The 24,643-nt window shown below is 45.4% G+C and overlaps 1 protein-coding gene across 2 annotated transcripts in view; it reads right to left on the bottom strand.

The window, feature by feature from the left end:
- The window catches only part of SPPL2B (signal peptide peptidase like 2B), a 31,411-nt gene continuing 6,768 nt past the window's right edge, over positions 1-24,643 (bottom strand). The window contains exons 2-15 of one of the 2 annotated variants that reach the window (XM_065042324.1): positions 23,846-23,965; positions 21,254-21,436; positions 20,497-20,586; positions 20,006-20,145; positions 18,387-18,529; positions 16,388-16,484; positions 16,123-16,239; positions 14,600-14,681; positions 11,840-11,914; positions 11,646-11,708; positions 10,863-10,962; positions 9,929-10,006; positions 8,316-8,476; positions 1-7,444 (exon numbers count right to left, since the gene is read on the bottom strand). In XM_065042324.1, the coding sequence (XP_064898396.1) occupies positions 7,154-7,444; positions 8,316-8,476; positions 9,929-10,006; positions 10,863-10,962; positions 11,646-11,708; positions 11,840-11,914; positions 14,600-14,681; positions 16,123-16,239; positions 16,388-16,484; positions 18,387-18,529; positions 20,006-20,145; positions 20,497-20,586; positions 21,254-21,436; positions 23,846-23,965 (1,740 nt within the window). In that variant the 3' untranslated portion in view covers positions 1-7,153. Of the gene's footprint in view, positions 7,445-8,247; positions 8,477-9,928; positions 10,007-10,862; positions 10,963-11,645; positions 11,709-11,839; positions 11,915-14,599; positions 14,682-16,122; positions 16,240-16,387; positions 16,485-18,386; positions 18,530-20,005; positions 20,146-20,496; positions 20,587-21,253; positions 21,437-23,845; positions 23,966-24,643 lie in introns of both variants that reach the window. The other variant, XM_065042326.1, reaches the window with a different exon arrangement.

Here is a 24,643-nt window from a genome sequence, read left to right as displayed (position 1 = left end):
TTCAGTTCAAAAATTAAGTATCTTTATTTTACAGTTTTAGAAAATTGGTACAGTTTTAAGCTAAAATGGGCGGAAGGAAAGTCAATTCCTGTGGGTTTTAAAAGCAAAACAGAAGAAAAAGGAAAGAGAAACACTGCAATTTGAGTTGAGCGGTCGTTTTCCATTCTGTTCTCTTGCACCTGAAATCGGTTTGGTTACTCCATGGAAAATTCAAGATTCTGTTCCCTCCCCCCCATTCATTTTGAAATAGGATTTTTCCCACATTTTTCTGGCAGGAAGACGCAAACGGGCATTTGGTCACTGGAAACGCTCCCTATTACACGTATTTACATCTAGAAAAATAGAGATATCACTATAAGCTGTGCGGTTGGGTCCAAGGCTGATATCAAAACCACAAAGAGCTTTATAGACACAAGGTGGAAAGAACCCACCTGAACTGAGAACACAGGTATTGCAGTAAGACTTACGGGTTTGGAAAACCAGAAGTGTTTACCAAAAATGCCTTTTTCTACATGGAAACGACGTTGCTTTTCCTCCCGGTCTTTGCCATGGCTCTGTCCTATTGTCAGCGCTGGAAGGTATCAGTGAGGTGACATTCAGTTCTTCGCTATTACTTGCAAACAATAGCAACAACAAAATGGTACTTGTACCATAGATATGATGCTGATCTCATAGGTAGAAGTCACAACATTAGGATTTTTCTATCCATTTTGCAAGTTATCACCTGGCAAATACTAAACCTTGAACAGTGGGTGTGAAGGGAGAAATTGCGCAAAATTGGGTCCAAATTCAGCAACCCAGCGAACTAAAACTATGAAATTAGTGCCTGGGATTAGTTAATTGACAATGTAAATAGACACAAGATAGAAATCAGGGAATCGGAAGAGGATGTTGATTTATCAGCATTTTCACACCATAAACTGGCCAACACATTTAGCTTTTGGGTCTATTTAATGAAGGGGCCAAGTGCATAGAAGATCTTAAACCAGCAAAAATAAACCTTAGGTTTTGGAGCACAAGAAAATCCGTCCTTCAGCATCGTGTGAAATGAGCTTAAAGAGCTTATTCCTCATGCGTAACCATGTGGAGTTGAACGTCGCGAGCGCTAAAATAACCTGTAGAGTTGTTGGCAACACCAGCCTACGAACTATTATTCCAATATTACAAAGTCCTTCCACAAAGACGTGAGACATTTACAATTGTTCGGATGTGACCTCCCAAGAACAAACTTCCTCGCTAAAAGCAGCTGCTGTTGAGCACCTGAGAAACAAGCGTCAAGCAAATAGGTGTCGTTGCATAAATCCTCTTTACACTGCTCTGCATTCTCAGCTCCAGCGTCCCGTCCGATAAGCACCGATAATTCCGTTTAGCAAACTAACACCAACACATTTCCAACAGGACTCGGCATCGCTGGGTGTTCCCAGTTGCCCCAACACCGGACGGATGAAGAAAACCAAGGAAAACACTTAAAAATAACGAGCGGCCCATCTACGGTAGGGGCTGCAAATCCCTATTTTCCATTAAACAATTGGTTTTGCTTTCATATGTTACCAGACTGAAAATACTGGAGCTCATACATATTGTCAGTGACTTCTAGGATCAAAAAGGCTACATTTTAGTGTTAAAACGTGACCCATGATGGAGGGAACACGCGATCTGGGCAGCAGGCCGGGCTGTGCTCACCGTGCTGGGCACAGAGTGGCTGGAGAGCAGTCGGGCAGAAAGGGACCTGGGGGACTAATGGACAGGAAGCTCAACATGAGCCACCAGTGTGCCCAGGTGGCCAAGAAGGCCAATGGTGTCCTGTCCTGTATCCAAAAGAGCGTGGTCAGCAGGACAAGGGCAGTGATCCTTCCCCTGTGCTCTGCATTGGGGAGGCCACACCTGGAGTGTTGTGTTCAGTTCTGGGCCCCTCAGCTCAGGAAAGAGATTGAAGTGCTGGAGCGGGTCCAGAGAAGAGCAACAAGACTGGGGAAGGGACTTGAACACAAGACCCATGGGGAGAGGCTGAGGGAGCTGGGCTTGTTTAGTCTGGAGAAGAGGAGGCTTAGAGCTGAGCTCAGCACTCTCCAGAACTACCTGAAGGGCAGTTCTAGCCAGGTGGGGATTGGGCTCTTCTCCCAGGCATCAGCAATAGGACAAGGGGCCATGGGCTTCAACTCTGCCAGGGGAAATTGAGGCTGGAGATGAGAAAGCAATTCTTTGCAGAGAGAGTGGTCAGGATTGGAATGGCTGCCCAGGGAGGTGCTGGACTCACCGGCCCTGGAGGTTTTGAAACTGAGATTGGCCATGGCACTTAGTGCCATGATCTAGTCAATGGACTGGAGTTGGACCAAGGCTTGGACTGGATGATCCCTGAGGGCTTTTCCAACCCAGCTGATTCTGGGATTCTGTGTGATTCCCGGTTGTTTTTCAGGCAGCACCGGGAGAGGACAATGAAACAGAGATTTCTCTTTGCTGTCCCCAAGCTGCACTGGCTCTGGGAAAGATTAAGAATCAAAAGGTTGTTGGAGGGAACAAGTGACAAGGAGGGAGCCGGAGACAAACAGGCCATGGCCACCAGCACAGCAGTCCCATTGCCATTAACTCCTAATTGGAAAAAGTGTTTGAATAACTCTGCTCTCCCCAGATGTCACCAGCTTCCCCATCCATGCTTGGATGCGCAGCAGAGGAGCAGGTTGACAGCGTTTTCCTGAATAGAGCTACACTTTTAAGATTAAAACAGCCATTTCTATCCTTTACAAACTCCTGGCACAGCTGCCCCTGCTGGTCCAGCTCTGGGTCCTCAGGACACACATGGACCTGCTGGAGAGGGGCCAGAGGAGACACAGACATGACCCGAGGCTGGAACAGCTCTGCTGGGGGACAGGTGAGAGAGCTGGGGTGTTCAGCTGGAGAAGAGAAGCATTGGGGAGACCTTAGTGTGGCATTTCAGTGCTTAAAAGGGGCCCATAAGAAAGATGGGGACAGACTTTCGAGCAGGGCCTGTTGTGACAGGACAAGGGGTGATGGTTTTAAGCTAAAGAAGGGAGATTCAGGCTGGACATGAGGAAGGAATTGTTGGCCCTGAGGGTGGTGAGAGCCTGGCCCATGTTGGCCAGAGAGGTGGTGGATGAACCATCCCTGGAGACATCCCAGGCCAGGCTGGACGGGGCTCTGAGCAACCTGAGCTGGTGAAGATGTCCCTGCTCATGGCAGGTAGAACTAGATGAGCTGTAAGGTCCTTTCAACCCAAACCATCCTACGATTCCATTCAGTGTTGGGTATCTGCCACTGCAGGGCGTCCTACCAGCTCAGCCACTGATTGCTTTTAGGAGCTACAACACACTTATTTATTTTGAGACCTCCTCTCTGCCTATTTTCAGCTAATCAATGTTTCGTATAAACACCCAAAGAAAGTTCACAACACACAGGGCGTGTGTCAGCAATTCTCAACCCTACAAACCACCTCAAAGATTTCCGAGATAAAGACCTGGGTGAAGTTTCCCACCTGGAGCTCAACTTGCACAAAGATGTTGTGAGAAACTTGCTAGACTTGATGCCACCTTCAGCTGAAGAAGGTGGTTCCAAATTACCACCCCAGGAGCATCCACACTCAGCCACCATCAACAGGACCACAACTGCAATATTACCAACAGCTGCTGGGAAAATAGAACCCACACTGAAGCAAAAAGTCAAGCCGAGTCTACTAGTTTCTGAAATTATAGATGATTCTGCAAATATACTAGTTGCCAATTCAAGAAAAAACAATTTAAGCACATGATTCATCATCTATCGCTAATCTGCAGGTGGCAAAACCTCATCGTTACTCCACATAATGGGAATATTTACCTGCCAAACCGAAGGCAACGGTGGAACCCGGGCAGAATTTCAGCATTTCAGATTTTTGGCTGGTTATCATACACGCCTTTAGGTTTTCTCTTTGCAGGAGCAGTTTTCACCTCTCTGGAGGAAATGCTTCCACTGCCCTTCTGTTATTACTTCACCATTGGCACAGAGCTTAAACTGAAAAGCCAAAGAGCTCGTTAGTGCAAATTATCATCATGTCCGACCAGCCAGCTGGGAAACCGGTCTGGATAAAACACCCCGAGATCCGACTCCCCTTGTTACTGATGTTTTCCAGACCTCTAATCACAGCTCCTGTTCTCTGGACTCAATAATAATAATAATAATAATAATATACTCATTTTCCTGAAGACGCAGCCCTTATACAGATTTTATTTTAAAACGTCAGAGATTATATTCGTCATGGAAAAAGGCACCATTTCTACAGGCTTTGGAGAAATATTCGGGTCTGCTGGTATATCTATAATTTAAACACTTACTTGTGTCAAAATGCACTCGTCGCACGTTCCTGCTCGGCCAGTTATTCACCCATGAACGGACTATAAATAACAAGCCAAACGATGAAAGCTTATCAATGAACAAACCAATATTTTGTATAATTAAAGCTGCCATTAAAAAGAAATATGACGGGGCTAAACAGCCAGTGTAGTGCAAGAAACCAGCACAGACCTGGGTGGTTTTTTGCTGGAAGGGATTGAACTGCCCAGGATCAGGGTCCGAACAGTCGCAGCCAAACTGGTGCACCAGGGTCAGCCCGTTTGTACAGTGCTGGAAGAGCTAGAGGGTGAAATGCGTGGAGGTTCACACACTTCACCTGGAGATATTGCACTGAGAAGCTACTGGGTTTGTTTTTCCTGCATTGATCTTTGTAGTTTAAAATTAGAAATTCACTTAAAAATAGATGGAAAAGCTCCAGGAACGTGAGGTGAAGCACACGCTCCGATCAGACTCATCTAGGACGTAACAGGAACAAATCGACTGTTAAATGCCTACGAGTGGTAGGAATTCTTCTATTTTAATTGAGTTATAAACAATTTGAGAAAGAAACTGTTTCCTAACCCATGAGATATGAGAAGAAATGTTAAAATACACTTTCGAGTAGATAAAACCTAACGCTTCATCACCAGAAAGCCACTGGCTTTGATTATACAAAAAACTATTCCAAAGAACACAACTGAAAGATAATCAAGGCAGAAAAGCTTCGAGTTAGTCTCCAAACTGGTTTTCTTGCTGTTTGTCAAGTTCATTATTTAAACACAAGATTGTTTTCTTAATTTAATATACATACTTATACAACGGCTTAAATTAAGGCATAATCCAGCTGGCTGAAGTTTGCAGTAAAATGTCTCTGTTGCTTTTTCTTTGTAATAATTGGTTCAGATTGCTGCTGGAAAAAGTCCATTAAAGAGAGGTTTAAACCCAGATCTCTTTAGCACTACCGTCTTCCCTTGGGGTGATCTGTAAATTAAATGTAGCGCAGGCCTTTGGACTCAAGAAGCCTTGCAAGAAACTCACCATTAAATCAATTGGTCGGACAGGGCTGGAGGCTTCAAGCAGGAGCTGCTGAAACTGTGAAGCCACAGGGTGGTTTTACAGAAAAGCTTTCAGGTTCTGGAGAAAAAACCCGATCCATTGCACGTGAAACAGAAAAGAACATGAGTTAGCACCCCAAAAGCACAGGGCAAACTTTGGAAAGACCCAGACAAAAGGACAACGGCCGACAGTGAACACACAGACATGAAAATGACGCAACTCAACGTGCCAACTGGAAACTCTTGGTTTAAAAGCATTTTGCCTCTGATCGCGTACGCTGCGATGAGAGTTTTGTAAATGATGTTTTGGGCTCTCAGATACTCCGAGGAGTATTTTGAATCATATTCTAGGATCCTAGAATACTTCCATTTTCTCTTTCAGTTTGAACGTGAAGTGTTTGAGACTTTCTGGGATTGCAATTCAAGTGAAGAAGAGATCCCGTTATAAAGCCAAATGTTCTTAGATGGAATCAATAAATAAGATGCAAATCACACCATCCGTCTGTGTACTAAAGCTGACGCACAAAAGACTCAATCATGTTATACAGGAAAACACACAATTTCAGGAATATAAAGACCAGCTGCACCCTAAAGAGTTTGAAATTCACCAATTTAGTCCTTCACACTGTCATAGAGCAAGAGGTGCAATAATCAGGTAGATGAGAGCCTGATCCAGACCCCGCCAGGCCAAGCTCTGGCTGCTCTGGGACACGGACGCACCACGACTGAGGCAGCTGATGAGCTACTGAGCAGCAAGTGGCTTCAAATCCCAACTGACTACAGCACTGAATGCGCTCCCTTGGGCAAGACGACACCAGATTGTTTCCTTCAGAATTAGGAACCGCAATTATATTCCTGAAACGAATAACAAGCAGAAACTCAAACCCCCAAACATGATCTTTTACTGCTTTACTTTAAAATTGTCCCCAGAAAAATATTGCCTATTAAGCTTAGTATAGTGCTACTACCTATTTGGCTTGTATTTTACTTCTAAAACATTTAACATTCTTAATATGCTTTTGCTTCCAGACAGTGTCCTGTGACCAACACTGGTTATTTTCAAACAGCCCCTAGAGTTCATACGAGTGCTTAGAAAGTTTCCTGTAGCTCCATGTTTTAAACTAGACTAGTAGCCAACCCAGGGACCTGGAAGTAAAAGCAAAGACAAAAAGGTTAAAGAGATGCATTTAATGCACCACGGTGGTGTAAATCCTTTCAGAGGTTGGTAATTGAACCACCCTCTGCATTTCCTGAATGTCAGTTTGTACTAAAGCATTCCCTTGTATCAATGGCTTTGACAAGTAGGGAAAAGTAAAATATAATAAAAAGAGACAATAGGGAAAGTGCTAAAAGAAAACCAAACCTATCGTGTTTCTCTCAGCGAAGCATTGTAGCAAGAGTTCAATGCTTTTCCTCCACGTTAACCTACGCTATGCTAAAGCAGCAATACCCACACGAGCACAGAGTACTGTGTAAATAAAGACTCTTAATACTACCCCGGTCTAATGAAAATGGAACGGTCAAAGGCATTCACTAATAAAATGATCACTGAAATCCGTACATCAGAACCCTCGTAGAGCACCATATTTCAGAAGGATGTTTGAAGGGTGTAGCTGTACCGAAGCTGGAGGCAGCACATTCGTTGTTGGATTTGATGATCAGACTCCCCGTGAGGTTCCTCACCGAACGCAAACACTACTAAACCAGTCCTAAATACATACTGGTTTTACATGGATATGTTTGTGAGGGGAAAGAAGGAGTTCTTATCGCATCGTTTATTCCGGCTGGTTTTGCTCTGCGTTTAGGCATTTGTTTTCAGCGTCGTCCTTATCCTGCCCAGCTGGCTCCTCGCTCGGTGCGATAGGAATTTCGGACTGGTCCGTGTTTGCGTTGGTATCGGTTGGTTCCTCCGTAGCCGTGGTGCGGCCGTGCGGCTCCTCCACGTGCAGGGTGGGGTTGGTGACCTGCTCGGTGTCTGGCGGGGGATCCGGGACGCTGCCGCTGTCTTTGGGGAGCTCGGGGCAGCTGACGGGCGCGATCACCAGGGGAGGCTGAGGTAGGTCCTTCTGCAAAGGGAAAACCACAGTCAGTGACGGAAAGCAAGAATTGCCGTATTGTTATCAGGAGTGATGGTCACTGAAGGTCCATCATCTCCGTTATCATTCTCCAGTACGCACACACGCAGACAATGATCCTGTCTTTGTTCCTGCTCTTTGCGCAGGAGCAAACAGCCTTTGGCCGTTGTCATTCCCCGGGTTCGCCCACCTCTGCTGTCAATGCACAACTGGCAACATCACAGTTCAGATGATCTCAAATACTTTTCCAACAGTTAAATTCTGTTCTCCAGGGGAAAGTTGTGAAGGTTATCACAAGTAGTTGAATAACAATAAAACTCACTGGGGGGAACCCGTAGCTTGACAGATTCACCCTTGAAGTAATTATTCAAAATCTATAATAATATATCATGATAGAAATTATTCCTTTGGGAATAAAATCAGTTTCACTTGTATCACAGTAAAACAAAGTGATAACTTAGCATATTGAACTTGATTTCTACCTTCATAAGCAGTAGGCTATGCAAAAATACGAAGAACAATATTTTAATGATATATTTCATATAATATTATAAAACATTATATTAATAACACCACCACCATGAGTTTCAACAAAGCTCAAACCAGGAAAACTATGGCAGAATCAAGCAGGATAGGCAAAGTCTACTTTACTTTTCAACAGCCAGTTTAAGTGGCCATAAACCTTATAAAAAGAAAATCTCACTGAAGGAAAAAAGTACGTAAAAAAAAGCAAACATTCAAGCAAAACAAAAATCTTTGGTGTTGTTTGATAATACTGCAATGTTTTACTCAACTTTAATTTTAGTTAGGTTTTTATAACATTAGTATTTCTTGAAGACACTCATATCAAACTGGTATTCACCGCAAAGCCGCTGCCCGTCCAGAACATGCCCAGCTCCTTTCTCCAGAGAGCCACGGCGAAGCTGGTGAGCAGCGTGCAGGGCACCAGGTAGAGGAGGGCGGGCTGGCCCATCTGCATCAGCGCCAGGGCCACGAAGGTCACGAGCAGCCCTATGCCGTACGCTGGAGGGAAAAACCAACAAAGCACAGTTATTCACAGAGAGCTCTGCTCATGAACAACTAAATCCAGTTGGTGGCCGGTCATGAGTGGTGTCCCCAGGGCTCAGTTCTGTTTAATCTCTTTCTCAGTGATCTGGATGAGGGGATTGAGTGCACTCTCAGTGAGTTCAGAGGTGAATCACAGAGTGTCAGGGGTTGAAGGGCCCTGGAAAGCTCATGCAGTGCAATCCCCCCATGGAGCAGGAACACCCAGATGAGGTTACACAGGAAGGTGTCCAGGCGGGTTGGAATGTCTGCACAGAAGGAGACTCCACAACCCCCTGGGCAGCCTGGGCCAGGCTCTGCCACCCTCACCCCAAACAAGTTTCTTCTCAAATTTAAGTGGAACCTCCCGTGTTTCAGTTTGCACCCATTGCCCCTTGTCCTGTCACTGGTTGTCACCAGAAGAGCCTGGCTCCATCCTCCTGACACTCCCCCTTTCCATATTGATCCCCAGCAATGAGTCCCCCCTCAGTGTCCTCTTGTCCAGCTCCAGAGCCCCAGCTCCCTCAGCCTTTCCTCACACGGGAGATGCTCCACTCCCTTCAGCATCTTGGTGGCTGCGCTGGACTCTCTCCAGCAGTTCCCTGTCCTGCTGGAACTGAGGGGCCACAACTGGACACAAGATTCCAGGTGTGGTCTCCCCAGGGCAGAGCAGAGGGGCAGGAGAACCTCTCTGACCTACTGACCACCCCCTTCTAACCCACCCCAGGTACCATTGGCTTCCTGGCCACAAGGGCCCAGTGCTGGCTCATGGTCACCCTGCTGTCCCCAGGACCCCCAGGTCCCTTTCCCCTACGCTGCTCTCTAACAGGTCATTCCCAACTTACACTGGAACCTGGGGTTGTTCCTGCCCAGATTCAAGACTCTACACTTGCCCTTGTTCTATTTCATTACATTTTTCCCTGCCCAGCTCTCCAGCCTGTCCAGGTCTCTGATGGCAGCACAGCTTCCAGTGTCACCACTCCTCCCAGCTCGGTGTCACCAGCAAACTTGTGACAGTCACTCTATTCCCTCGTCCAAATCACTGATGAATATATTGAATAACACCGGCCCCAGCACTGCCCCCTGAGGCTCTGCACTGGATCCAGGCCTCAACTGGAGAACAGGAGCTGAGGGGAGACCTTCTGATCTCTGCAACTAAGCTGCTGTAAAGACAGTGTAGATCTAAGGGTTATAGTGAGACCAACCACGGTATCAAGAAGCTCCCTTTATATAAGGTAGCTCAGGAAAATTACACCAGCGAAGGCAGGGATGGAATGTCTAGCCTCGAAAGCACTTTGCTGAAATATTTCTGTTTAATAACAAAAGGAGGAGAAGAATTAAAAAACAAAACAAATGATGAAATACATGATCAATGGTATGTTTTTAAAGAGAGCAATTCCTGTAGGTGAGGTTTGCAGGTGTCACACGTACCTATTGTGCAGGCTACAAAATAGACCCTGGACGACTGCACCTGGATATCGAATCTATGGCAATAGGCTACCAGTAAGCCTAGGAAAGGAAATAACAATTACAACAGGCTTTCAAATACATCAAGATATACAAACCTACCAAAGTATCTACGAACTTCTAAGATATTTTTTTCCAACACTTACTTGGGCCCCCCAGTGTTTAAATACTCTGAGAGCATCACTCAAGAGGCTGCACAATATGTGACATGATAACACAAGCCTGGTACAACACAAGCACTCTAATAAAAAATTAACATCAAATATACAGATCCTAGATACAAAATGTTATCCCTTCCCTGATAAACAGTTGTAAAAATACAGTGTTCACACCAAGAATAAGGGTAAGTTCATCCCTTCCAACTCCTTGTAAAGACAGCAGGAATTTATGGTTAATGACTCCGCCTGTTACAGTTTGGGGAAGGGACATAGATGGGGATGATACAGTTTGAATTTCCCAAAATGCAAGAGAATCAACCAATTATTTCCAGAAGGAACCTGAAAGCCAGCAGACACACTCGTTTTCACCTGCCGTGGTGCCAGAGATGCTTCTACATACAATGTGAAGTCAAACTGGAGAGAAGGTGCTAAAACTGGATGTTGTGTGACTAACAAAAATATGAAGGTTAGGCTGGTCAGTTATGTGTGTAAATGGACAAATAATTTCCTCTGCCACCACACTATCAAAGATGTTCCATATTAAATTAGTTGCTAAATCAGCTCTTAAGATTTCCCTACATTTCTTGACATCACTGAACGTGAAACTGAGCGATAAGATTAACGTGTGTTTCATTTCTTACGGAAAAAGTGAAGAGTGCAGGAAAAAAAAGAACATAAAAGGCATAAACTAATATGACAGTGCAACACGGAAAATTCTGAATGCGCTCAACAAGAAATACCTGGAACTAAAATGTCTCCAAAGCCCAGGAGAGAAAAAGGCCTGTCGCACAGCGCCAGGGGCGAGGAGTTCAGCCGCGGGACCTTCAGGACCATCGGGAGCTTGGAATGAGACAGACATGGTCTTAGGTTTATAAATATTTTAACTTTTACTTATTTATTTTATCAATATTTCAGCTGTTTACTCTATATACTGACACCATCTACCAGAACTTGTTCCTGTTGTACTGAAACTGCAGATTTCAGATAGAGCAAATGTATCTTTCGTTATGTTAGAGATGCTTATGTTTAAAATATATTAGTGACAACGAACAAAATGTGTTTAAGACAGAAGTGACGAAACATTTGCTAAAAACAAAGAGCCAAGACAACTCCAGGTGACAGACACCTCAAAACACCAAGGACAAGAATGTAAGAAGTTAAAGAAATTAGCATGGATTGACAGAGTGACCACAGAAGTTTTCTCTCTTTAAGTAAAAATGGTGCTTCATTAGCAAGAAATCATATTTACAAGTGTAGCCACATGTTTTTGTGAAGCTGAGCTCAGCAGTTTCCTTCCACCGAAACCCTTTTAAAGATAAAGGACCCAAGCTGTTGTGATGAACCACTAAAAATCTGCTTTGTCCCTTGTGTTTGGTGCTGATTACCCGAGAGCCCAGGACTCCTTATTTCCACACTCAATTATTTTCGGGCTGGCATCTCCATATTGCCTTTGTGGACTTTGAATTTTAAAGAAGGTGCAATAGCTGAAAATTAGTGCCGTATTTTCGGATGACACTCAGTACCTTTTCGTGAGTGGCCGAATCGGACGGGCCTGCAGCCACCTCCACCATGATACTCTCCCCAGTCTAAAGCAAAAAATAAGAGAAAATTGCATATTAGCACTTTGCTCAGCGGGTCTGGAACCATTTAGGAACACACAGAGAAACAGGTTATCACACCTTGTGAGCAGCAGGCACTAGAGAAGTCACTTCCTTACCTTTGTTAGAAAAGGTGTGATAAATACAAAGAATACATCATATACAAAAAGGACCAGGAGGAGCAAGGTACAGCCCTGGAAGAAGAGACAAGATACGGGTATTTACATACTGTGCTTTAGTTAACAGCAAAGAATTAATAATCAGCAACTTAAAACTATTCAAGGAAAGAAATAACAAGGACTAAACCAAGTGACCTATGTAAGTATTTTTCATAATTCCCAAATATTTCAGATGGAGTAATTTGGTCTCACATGCACCAAGGAATTCTTAGACACAAAATTACATGTTAGACCCTAAAAAACTTTATCATGTCAGATTGGAAATGGTGCTGTTTCCATTTGTTAGGAAATACTAAGGAGTTCTGCATTTTCTCTGAGGACACCAGGCGTAGCTTGAAACTGTATCCATGTTACTTTGGCCAATTTGTACAGGGGATCAAAATTATAGGTGAGGAGAAGTTGAAACAGAGTTTGGAGAGCTGCCTGTGGGGCAACTAAGGGACTAATATTCATTTTTATCTTAGGATAAAAAAAAAGAGGAGAGTTTCTGGATCATGGAAGGAGGGGCTGGCCACTTGGGGAGAATACAAGGCTGTTGTCAGAGGGTGTAGGGAGGCAACTAGGAAAGCTGAGGCCTCCTTAGAATTAAACCTGGCAAGAGGGGTCAAGGACAACAGGAAGAGCTTTTTCCCATCCGTGGCAGATCAAACTAACAGCAGAGGCAATGTAGGCCCACTGGGGAATGAGGTGCGTGCCCTGGTGACAGAAGACACAGAGAAGGCAGAGTTACTGAACGCCTCCTTTGTGTCTGTCTGCTCAGCCAGGGGCTGTCCTGAGGATCCCGTACCGCTGAGGCCCCAGAGGAGGGCAGGACAGTGGAGGAGTTTCCCTGGGTTGACAAGGATTGGGTTAGGGAGCAGGTAGGCAATCTGGACATCCATAAATCCATGGGTCCAGATGGGATGCACCCACAGGTGCTGAGGGAGCTGGCTGAAGTCATTGCTGGACCGCTCTCCATCATCTTTGCCAAGTCTTGGGAAATGGGAGAGGTGCCTGAGGACTGGAGGAGAGCAAATGTCACTGCAGTCTTCAAAAAGGGCAAGAAGGAGGACCCAGGTAACTATAGACTGGTCAGCCTCACCTCCATCCCTGGGAAACTGATGGAACGACTTCTCCTTGGTGCCATCTCAAGGCATATCAGGGATAAGAGGGTCATTAGGGGCAGCCAACGTGGCTTCACCAAGGGGAAGTCGTGCTTGACCAACCTCATTGACTTTTATGAGGACATAACAAGATGGATGGATGATGGCAGAGCGGTGGACGTGATCTCCCTTGAGTGAGACATTGACACAGTCTCCACAGCATCCTCACAGCTGAACTGAGGGAGTGCGGTCTGGATGAGCGGGGAGTGAGGTGACTGCGAACTGGCTGAAGGGAAGAAGCCAGAGAGTCGTGGTCAATGGGGCACAGTCCAGTTGAGGCCTGGATCCAGTGCAGAGCCTCAGGGGCAGTGCTGGGGCCGGTGTTATTCAATATATTCATCAATGATTTGGACGAGGGAATAGAGTGACTGTCACAAGTTTGCTGGTGACACCGAGCTGGGAGGAGTGGTGACACTGGAAGCTGTGCTGCCATCAGAGACCTGGACAGGCTGGAGAGCTGGGCAGGGAAAAATGTAATGAAATAGAACAAGGGCAAGTGTAGAGTCTTGAATCTGGGCAGGAACAACCCCAGGTTCCAGTGCAAGTTGGGGAATGACCTATTAGAGAGCAGCGTAGGGGAAAGGGACCTGGGGGTCCTGGGGACAGCAGGGTGACCATGAGCCAGCACTGGGCCCTTGTGGCCAGGAAGCCAATGGTACCTGGGGTGGGTTAGAAGGGGGTGGTCAGTAGGTCAGAGAGGTTCTCCTGCCCCTCTGCTCTGCCCTGGGGAGACCACACCTGGAATATTGTGTCCAGTTGTGGCCCCTCAGCTCCAGCAGGACAGGGAACTGCTGGAGAGAGTCCAGCGCAGCCACCAAGATGCTGAAGGGAGTGGAGCATCTCCCGTGTGAGGAAAGGCTGAGGGAGCTGGGGCTCTGGAGCTGGACAAGAGGAGACTGAGGGGGGACTCATTCCTGGGGATCAATATGGAAAGGGGGAGTGTCAGGAGGATGGAGCCAGGCTCTTCTGGGTGACAACCAGTGACAGGACAAGGGGCAATGGGTGCAAACTGGAACACAGGAGGTTCCATTTAAATATGAGAAGAAACTTGTTTGGGGTGAGGGTGGCAGAGCCTGGCCCAGGCTGCCCAGGGGGTTGTGGAGTCTCCTTCTGTGCAGACATTCCAACCCGCCTGGACACCTTCCTGTGTAACCTCATCTGGGTGTTCCTGCTCCATGGGGGGATTGCACTGGATGAGCTTTCCAGGGCCCTTCAACCCCTGACATTCTGGGATTCTGTGATACTGAAGAAGTTCTTGAAGATTTGAAAAAACACCAGAATGATGCATCAATTGTGTGTCAAATTTGAAGAAACAAAACCATACCATCCCCCAAGTGAATGTGGGGTGTGTGATTTACTAGCAGTCAAAACTCTACAGAACTTTACCAATCATAACAATCACATCCCACTTATTGGTCTATTTATACTCATCACATCACTCTCTTCCAAACTATATTTGAGCAAAAGTGCATTCCAAGCCAATGACACCATTATAAATGGCTCCTCTCTTCAACTATATACAGGCAAACAATTTTTTAAGTCTGTTTAACTCTCATACCTTAAATGTAGGCAGGCGAATCGTTTTCAACATGTAAAGACAGAAAGCGATCCCTAAAGCGTCTTGCAGAACCCAGGCCCACCTAAAGGAAGAGGAGAGGAACGTTTCTGCAGGAATGTCAGACCAAGCCTTTTCCTCACCAAGGACCTGCTTGGGAGAAAAACCTTTATTAAAAGTACTTGCTTGGAATTGACATCGTTGTCAGTGCGGATTTGCAAATGGGAAGTTGTGCTTGATTAACCTGATAATGTTGTACAATTAAAGAACTGGTTTGGTGGATGAGGGAAGAGCAGGAGGGATATTTATCTAGATGAAGGTTTTCCATTGAGGATCTCCCATAAGATCCTCCTAGAGAAGCTGACGAAGCGCAGGCTGGATGAGCGTGTTGGACTGAAAACTGCCTGAATGAGGTCAGTGGTACCATAATAAGATGTTCTGGGGTGCTCTGGATTGTGTCTGTGTGTATGGCCCCATGTGCTGAGGGTACAGCTGGGGCTGTTTCTTGATTGTGTTTCCCAAGTCAGGTACAAAAGTACCAAGGCTCTCTACTCTTGATTGCTAGGACCAAAGAGAAGTAGGATTTGAGATACAAACCACTAAGGTTTCCTTAAAATGAATAAGGTCTAGATGCAGATGATAGATTATGCTGCTGTAATCAATTCCTGAGCACTCGCTGATGGAGCTTTGGGCAGGAGACACTCGGGTTCACTCCAGCTTTGAGGCAGAAAACGCGTTCCCTAGTGCTAAATATCCCAGGACAGAACGGCTCTATACTATTCTGTACTCCTCAGTCTGACACTTATTGCCCTAAAAAGTGTTTCAAAGTCAATGCTTCCTTGATTTATGAGTTCTGTGAGTGAGGCACATTTGAGGCACAAACACGGTGTCTGTGGGACCGGGAGCAGAAACAAGATGGCATTTCAGTTCTGACATCAAATCCCTGCTGGAGGGGCCAAGAAGACGAACATATCCTGTATATATGGGGAAACTGGAGCATCTGGGAGTAAGGTAAGGGGTCAACAGCAACAACAACACAAACAACCCCCCCAAAAACAACCAACCAACACCAAAATCAACAAAACCCTCTAACAAAAGGGGTAAGAACGTGCTATAATTAGGTACTGTGGCAATACTGGACATAGAGGATTATTTACTCATACCACAGAAACTAAAGATTTGAGTCTTCACAGGTCTTATCTGCATGCAGACCATCACCTGAAGGAATAAGTCAGACAACTTGTGTCCAACTTTCCACAGCGCTTCTGAAAAGCTGCTTTAGGCCAAAGAGATCAGAACAGGGACTGGGACTCAGAGAAATTCGAGCTTAACAAGAGATGGTTTTCTGTAACTTAAACCAACAAGATAAAGTACATAAGGAACAAGCAGGAATTTCTACCCAAGTCTTTAATTCCTTCCCTGTTGCTCCAAAATTCTGCATAAGTTTAGGCTTCTATGGATGTCAGTGACTTATATTGTAAAGCACATTACAATTTCTAACACAAAAAACTAAAATACACACTTACTGATCTTCGTTTCTGAAGATTCCCCAGACTACGCTGACAGAGATACAAAATACGGCCAAAACCAACATCCGGACCTGTGGACGCTTGTGAAAATAAGGCAAATTGTTGTCTGGGATTCTGAAAATGAAACACACCAAAGCTACAGTTGTCTATGTAGTTACCCTCCATACATTTTGAAGTATGAAACCACCTCGTAAATCCCACACTTACTCAACCCTATAAATAATTAATTTTGCCCATTAAATATTTAAAAGTTGCCACATACCTACACTTTCCCAAGGGGAATCTTCTTACAAAGGGAGAGAGACAACTGTAGAGACCAATGGAGGCAGCCAGGCAGAATATCCCTATGATAACGTAGACTGAGAAAGAAAAAATAGTAAGTCCCCATAGGATACGAGTATGTGTGACCATCATAAGGGAACTCTTCCATTTACTCAGTAATAAAATGAATTAATACAGATTGGGTGCATCTTTCATAACTTATAAAAGGATGGAAATCACGACGCATTAGACTCTTGTGTTTCTTGTCAATTGATTTGATAAGCGATAAATAGAAACTTATCTTTATAAAGTTAAAAAAAGATAAATTGATCCTGTATCCCATAACTTAACGTCATATTGAACAATAATAAAAAGACAAGTATAGGTTTGAGGACACCTTTGAAAAAAATAAAAGGTGGAAGCCATTAAGTCTGTATCTGCTTAACAGGCTTTAATATTTGAAAGAAGCTCCATGAACCGAGTAACTATAGACTGATCAGCCTCACCTCCATCCCTGGGAAACTGATGGAACGACTTCTCCTTGGTGCCATCTCAAGGCATATCAGGGATAAAAGGGTCATTAGGGGCAGCCAGCATGGCTTCACCAAGGGGAAGTCATTCTTGAGCAACCTCATCGACTTTTATGAGGACATAACAAGATGGATGAATGATGGCAGAGCGGTGGACGTGATCTCCCTTGACTTGAGTGAGACATTGACACAGTCTCCACAGCATCCTCACAGCTGAACTGAGGGAGTGCGGTCTGGATGAGCGGGGAGTGAGGTGACTGCGAACTGGCTGAAGGGAAGAAGCCAGAGAGTCGTGGTCAATGGGGCACAGTCCAGTTGAGGCCTGGATCCAGTGCAGAGCCTCAGGGGGCAGTGCTGGGGCCGGTGTTATTCAATATATTCATCAAAGATTTGGACAAGGGAATAGAGTGACTGTCACAAGTTTGCTGGTGACACCGAGCTGGGAGGAGTGGTGACACTGGAAGCTGTGCTGCCATCAGAGACCTGGACAGGCTGGAGAGCTGGGCAGGGAAAATGTAATGAAATAGAACAAGGGCAAGTGTAGAGTCTTGAATGTGGGCAGAACAACCCCAGGTTCCAGTGTAAGTTGGGAATGACCTATTAGAGAGCAGTGTAGGGGAAAGGGACCTGGGGGTCCTGGGGACAGCAGGGTGACCATGAGCCAGCACTGGCCTCTTGTGGCCAGGAAGCCAATGGTACCTGGGGTGGGTTAGAAGGGGGTGGTCAGTAGGTCAGAGAGGTTCTCCTGCCCCTCTGCTCTGCCCTGGGGAGACCACACCTGGAATCTTGTGTCCAGTTGTGGCCCCTCAGTTCCAGCAGGACAGGGAACTGCTGCAGAGAGTCCAGCGCAGCCACCAAGATGCTGGAGGGAGTGGAGCATCTCCCGTGTGAGGAAAGGCTGAGGGAGCTGGGGCTCTGGAGCTGGACAAGAGGACACTGAGGGGGGACTCATTCATGATTACAGATATATACAGGGTGAGTGTCAGGAGGATGGAGCCAGGCTCTTCTGGTGACAATCAGTGACAGGACAAGGGGCAATGGGTGCAAACTGGAACACAGGAGGTTCCACTTGAATATGAGAAGAAACTTGTTTGGGGTGAGGGTGGCAGAGCCTGGCCCAGGCTGCCCAGGGGGTTGTGGAGTCTCCTTCTGTGCAGACATTCCAACCCGCCTGGACACCTTCCTGTGTAACCTCATCTGGGTGTTCCTGCTCCATGGGGGGATTGCACTGGATGAGCTTTCCAGGGCCCTTCAACCCCTGACATTCTGTGATCACCTAATACAACGTCAGTAAAAGCAGGTATAGGAATCTACTCTACTATACTTACAGGGTTTTAAATCTTATTGGAATGAAGAAACATGGCAGAAAACAGGTATTTCATAACTATTTCCACAGTAAAAATGTTTCTTAAATGATGGCAGCTTTGTGATATTGAAGATGTATCAGTACAAATCCAACTTGGAAAGTACCTAAGTGGTCATAGAAGAAATAAAGGAGGACGAGCATGGAGCAGCACATCACCACGAACACGCAGATCATGATCGGAGTCACATCAACCGTTTCATCGTCGTGTTTCTCTGCCCCGTCGTCACGTTTGTGCTTCATGTACCGCCTGAAAGAGGAACAGGGTAAAAATCAGTCCATTCCTTCTGGAAGGAAACATGAAAGGGCACCAAATCTCCAGCGAGAACTACGTGGGGTTGAAACATGACACAACACCAATGTCTGCAGTGATTTCCACTTGGGTCAGCGAGCTCCACGTTTTACATGGATATATGAACACCAGATGGAACACAGTGCATAAACCAGTAACTGCTGCATTAATTTATCAATTTTTCATCCACTAAGAACTCAACAGAATCCTGAAAATTACTACAGAATAATTTGCTGACTTTAGAAGAAATCCTGAAGTCAGGTTGTGTATATAAAGTAAAAACGTGTCCTGGTGTTATTAAAAACAAGAGCGGTTCTCTTTTAGTGATTTTTCTCTCAGCTCAGTTCTTTAGGTGCCTGTACGTCTCTGAGTTTGAGCTGCATATTTTTCCTCAGATGCTGATAAGAGACCAACGGGATGCTGAAGAAGCTCGTGTTTAGATTTATTACTATGGTAGCTAAGACAGACTGATAAGTTTTCCCACGTTCCATTGTGAGGGGGCGTGTTTGAGGAGGGGTGGATGAACAGGTGACTAGAACTGACCAACTAAGTATTCCATCCCATAATCGTCATACCCCTATATAAGAGGGTGATCACAGGGTCACTCTCTCTTCGCCCACGGCCGGCATCCAGAGAGGCCCCTGTCTGTCTGTCTGTCTGTCTGTCTGTGACCCTCAGGCCCTGCATCCTGCAGCCAGGTTCCGCTTTGCTGTGCAGTCCCGCCCGGGACTGCCGGGGCCTGCGCTGCAGCTGCTGGAGCCGCCAGCCCCGCAGCCCCAGCTCTGCTGCGCAGCGACGCAGCTCCGCACCCAGCGCTTCAGAGCGGGTTTGCATATTTTGTGTATGTATTCTCTGTTTATTAGTAGCATTAGTAAAACCCTTTAAAACTCTCCAACTTGAAGTCTAAGTCTCTCTTCCTTTCCTCTTTCCACTCATCTTTCCGATCTAAAGGAAGGGTGGCGGGAGGTAAAGGGGATAACAGGGAGCGTCTGCCACGGTTTATTGCCGCCTTGCCTTGAACCGGGACAGATTTAATTGGTGGCCTGTATGGGGAAAGAAAAAAGACCATATGGGGAGCAACGAGACCATACGGGGGAAACAAAACCATACAGAGAGAGCGTATGGGGATGAGATGAGAGAAACCGTGACGAAATGTTAGAAATAAGTGTGGCACAGATGACCCCCACCCTCCAACTCCACTTACTGGCAAAACGTAGCCATAAAATTTCAATAAAAGACTCATAATAAACACAGGTACATTAACCATCAAATCGGTTTGCTTTGCACTATACTAGTAAAAACAATTTTTATAAAATATTTTGATGGTGAATTTTTGCAAAAGCCCAAATAGGAAGCTCGTTACTATCCAGTTTTCCTCTGGAGCTTTTCAAATATTTGAATTTTTGACAAGGCAAAATGCTAAAAATTACTCACTTTTTCACATCTCTGCTTCCTGCCCAGTAGCCTCCAATTGCAACGGTCCCCACGGCCATGACAAATATAATCACCATGTTATAGTCCAGCACGGGCTCGTTCGGTGCGTACATCGCGCCCTTCACCGAGCTGCCGAAACTCTGCGGGGGCAAGTACCAGCTGTGAAGAACTTCCAAAAAGCCACCCCGGCAAAGCTTCAGTTATTTAGTTTTCACTAAGCAACCTCAGAATCAAGCTTTAATAGAAATACTTGAGAACAATCTATTAGCGACATGTATTTCCAGCACCAAGCTCCATCCTGATTTTATTCTGAGGATGACAAATAACCTCCCAAGAGAGCTGCAGGTTTTTTTTCCAAAACATAATAATGCAATTTTCATGAGTATAACTCTCTATAGATTCAAAGCTTTTAAGATGGACTTCAAATAGTGTTGAACAGTGACCCGTTTAAATCAGATAATACAAATCAAAGCATTTAGTATCAAGTTTACCTTGCCAATATCTAACATATCAGTATAGCTGAGCAGAGCCACAGGGATGTCGATTTCTTCATACTGACTCCTGTTACCCCCAGGAGGAACCTGAAAGATAGTTCAGAGCAGGTAAGATTATATTCATTGCTGTAAATATTTCTATTGCAAAAGAGTTCAAGTTGCAAGTTCTGTGCCTGTTCATTTGGGAAAATTTTAGAAAGGAACATAATGAGCAAAAACTGCAAGTGAGAATGTACGGCCAAGTTGTTAAAGACTGTAACAGCGAAACACAGCAGCCAAGCTTCAAGCAGCATCAGGGTCGTGGTTTCACGACTCGTGTGCCTCTAGGATTGACTACGGTGTTCAAAAGCGCTGATTTGCCAGAACAGGCACTGGTGATGCTCCAGTTCCAGCCAAAGCACCCGATTCACTGTGCTCTGGATCCCACTGAAGGCGGGAGGATGAGTCAGGAAACCAACCTCCTCCTTCCATTCCAGTACTTCATGCTAGAACATAACTCTGAGCCCCTGATTTGAATGTTACACAGGCTCTAAGCAGCACTCCTCCGACTTCAATGACACCTGCTCTCCTTTAATTAATCCTTCATTTAGATATATTATTTCTACACGTATTGATACAATGTACGCACATGCACAAACACACACATATATAAATTTCTTTTAAAGAGGAGCATGAAATACCAGCAATGAGCACTTAAGACAATATCCAACATTAGAGGAGTATCAGCAATATATAAAGACAGAAAGAGACTCACCAGCCTCTCTCTGCTGACAATCAGCAGCCCACGAGCTCCGTTGATCTGCGCAAGCCTCACTTTCTCATAGAAGGTGCAATTCCCTCGCATCACCATGGGGATTTGGTTATTAAATCCCCCATCAGGTACATCAGAAGGAGAACACAAAACGGACGCTGTTTGATCCTGCAGTTGTAGGAGTGACTGAAACGAAATAAATTAGTTAAATACATATATATACATGTAAAATAAAATGTTATCAGAAGTCAAGAGCAGAAACCACAGTTTCTAAAGGGTAATTTTGAACTTTCAAGTAATGGAGTGACAGAATATTGTCAGAGAAATGGGAAAGCTGAAACATTGCTGCTTTTCCTATTGCACAAGGTCCTGCCTCCTGTCACCTGTTGTACAGAATTCTACTAGTAATAAAATTTGGGTTATGATCCACACTTGCACGTTTTCTTCAGCACTGCGTCTGTTCTGAAGGGATGTAGGAGTACAGCAAAGCATTATCATTGCTGGGGTGGCTCAGATGATTTGGGGTATAAACAGAAAGAAACACAAGCACAGGCTGGACTAAAGTACAAAAGCATAGGCAATAAATTTCCATTTTAGAACCAACCATACCCAGTTGGCTGAGATTTTGCATCCAGATATTGGATTCTAAGCTGCTTCTCTCACTGCCTGTGGTTCAGAGATGTCGCAGACCTGCCCCACTTCCTGAGACCCAAAGACATCTGCTCTGGGATGTTTGCACAGGAACAGCCCAAAGACACGTCAAGGTTTTAGAAATAACACCAGCAGAAATTGCTCCTTGCGAAATCTTTGCCCAGTTCTATTTGAAAGTCACCTGAAAAGTGCAGTTATCTACCAAATAACAGATTCTTGGTGTGAGCTGTGCTAACACAAGCAGGCCCCATCCCCACTCTTGCTGGGGGTTTGAGAAGCGCCAAGGTAAAGTTTTAACCTGAAAAGCTGACACATGTAACACTTTGTGTTAGAAATCCACAGGTATGTGATACGATGCCAAATACCTGGTTGCTGTTTTAGGAGGGAAAGGTGAGGGTCAAGCTGCCAGCAGCTCCAAGTTTATTCTGAAAAGTGCTGTCTCCAACCTGTCTCCTACTTTAGAGACATGAAAATGTCTCCACACACGCTTCCTGGCTGTCCAGGTTTCAGGAAAGCTTATCAGCTCTAACGGAGCGGAATGCAACCTGAGCCAAGTGAGCTCAGGTTGGTGCACTGTATCCCCTCAGTTAGTAACTGAATGGCTGGAGTACTGGAGGGAAGGAGAAGGACCAAGAATGTGATGAAAGGGAGAGGCAGAGGGAGAACTGAGAAAGGAAACAGGGAGAGCCAAGGGACACAGCACAGGCAGCCCCCGTGCTCCGGGGAATCAGAGAATCATTTCAGCTGGAAGAGACCCTCAGGAGAATTGAGTCCAACCATAACCCAACTCTGACACTAAACCGTGTCCCTGAGAACCTCATCTAAATGCCTCTTAAACCCCTCCAGGGATGGTGACTCCAGCACTGCCCTGGGCAGCCTGTTCCAATGCCCCACAGCCCTTTGGGGAAGAAATTGTTCCCAGATCCAACCTCAGCCTCCCCTGGTGCAACTTGAGGCCGTTTCCTCTGCTCCTGGCGCTTGTTCCTGGGGAGCAGAGCCCAACCCCCCTGGCTCCAAGCTCCTTTCAGGCAGTTCAGAGATCAGAAGGTCTCCCCTCAGCTCCTGTTCTCCAGCTGAACCCCCAGGTCCCTCAGCCGCTCCATCACACTTGTGCTCCAGCCCCTCACCAGCTCTGTTCCCTTCACTCTCTCTAGTCCCTCAATGTCCTTACAATGAGGGACCCAAAACTGAACACAGATTCACAGTGGGAGCAGAATCTGTTCAATGCTTCAGTTCAGTGCAAGTTTTTCTGGACTGTATTGGCTCCTGCAGAGCTACTTAAATATGTCCCCAGTGCATTTTTATGAGGCAAAGGCAGCTGCAGGACCTGAGCTGGATTATCTAGGTGATCTGCAGTCGCAATAAATCCACCATGGGTAATTAAGACTTGATTACACACTGATAAGCAACATTAATAATTCTGTGTAGCACTCAGCTGGTAGATTAAGGAATGCAGTGAACGAAATGAACAGAGTGTCAGTCCACAATTAGTAGCTGAGAAAGAACTAAAGGTCACAGTTCAGCATATTTAATAGCAAGGCCATGTGGTATATCTTTATGTAGCATCAAAAAACTCCTTTCCAGCCACCTGGACACCTTCCTGTGTAACCTCATCTGGGTGTTCCTGCTCCATGGGGGGATTGCACTGGATGAGCTTTCCAGGGCCCTTCAACCCCTGACATTCTGGGATTCTGGGATGTTAAGTGCCATTTTCATGTCGTACAAAAGGACGGGTTTTGGTTTGAACCACAAATAGTTATTCCCTCTGCATGCTGCTTGGAAAGGAATATTCCCACCATAGCAGGTGATCTTAACAGAGAAATATATTTTCTATGTAGAGCAAACAAAGTAGTTGCTTCAACTTCTGCTCATCCAAGTTAGAAATCAGAAGTTTCCTCGTAATTTTTAATACATTCTTCTGCCATTGCTTGGCGAGGTACTTACAGCTTTACCCAGATCGTGTGGCAAATGGGCCCACTGGGAGTTGAATAGGATACAATAGTCTTTTCCTTTGCTGCTCCCCTTCTCTGACAGGACATGCACCATCCCGTACTCGCAGCACACCTGAAAACACAACAAAAATGTCACCACAGGAATTTCAGGTCCCGTGAAACGGCCGTAGTGAGAGGTGCAACTTGCTGGTGACTCTCCTGCTTTGTATTTTAAAGAAAAACAAAAGGATTCTACCATGTTTCGATATCTATGCAGGGAGTACGGTGGAATTTGTTATTATTTCCATCATATTTCAAATAAAGGCTTTGGATGCATTAGGCATATTTGCTTCTGCAGCAGTTACACCAGTCCAAGGCATCTTCTCGACTGTGATACACTGTGTGTAGCCCGTTGACGCGGGTAAGCATTCTAACCACACCTAGCCACTAGAAGTTCTCTTTTTAACACAGATATTTTCAGCTTCCCATTGCAAAACAGCAATACTTAGCAAATATCATAATTTCCTTATTATTTTGGTTATGTCAGACCATATCAGGCCATTTTCCAAGAATACTGAAAGACCAAGGGGCCAGCACAGGGTGACAGCTCATCACAAGCAAACACCTATTACAGAGCTATTCACAATCTTGTCATTCTTTGCGACATTTACATATTTTCTCGCTTCCTTCCATCCGTATAGCGACACAATTTTTGGAGTACCAGATATATTCCTCATCTTCCAGCCAAAAAGCCACACCAGAAATGCTACAATACCATCCACAGAACCTGCAAAAGTCAATATTTTGGTGG

Source organism: Columba livia, chromosome 27, assembly GCF_036013475.1.
Source record: "Columba livia isolate bColLiv1 breed racing homer chromosome 27, bColLiv1.pat.W.v2, whole genome shotgun sequence".
Taxonomy (NCBI): Eukaryota; Metazoa; Chordata; class Aves; order Columbiformes; family Columbidae; genus Columba; species Columba livia.
Note: the sequence above shows the minus strand (reverse complement) of the source record. Positions and strands in the feature narration are given on the sequence as shown.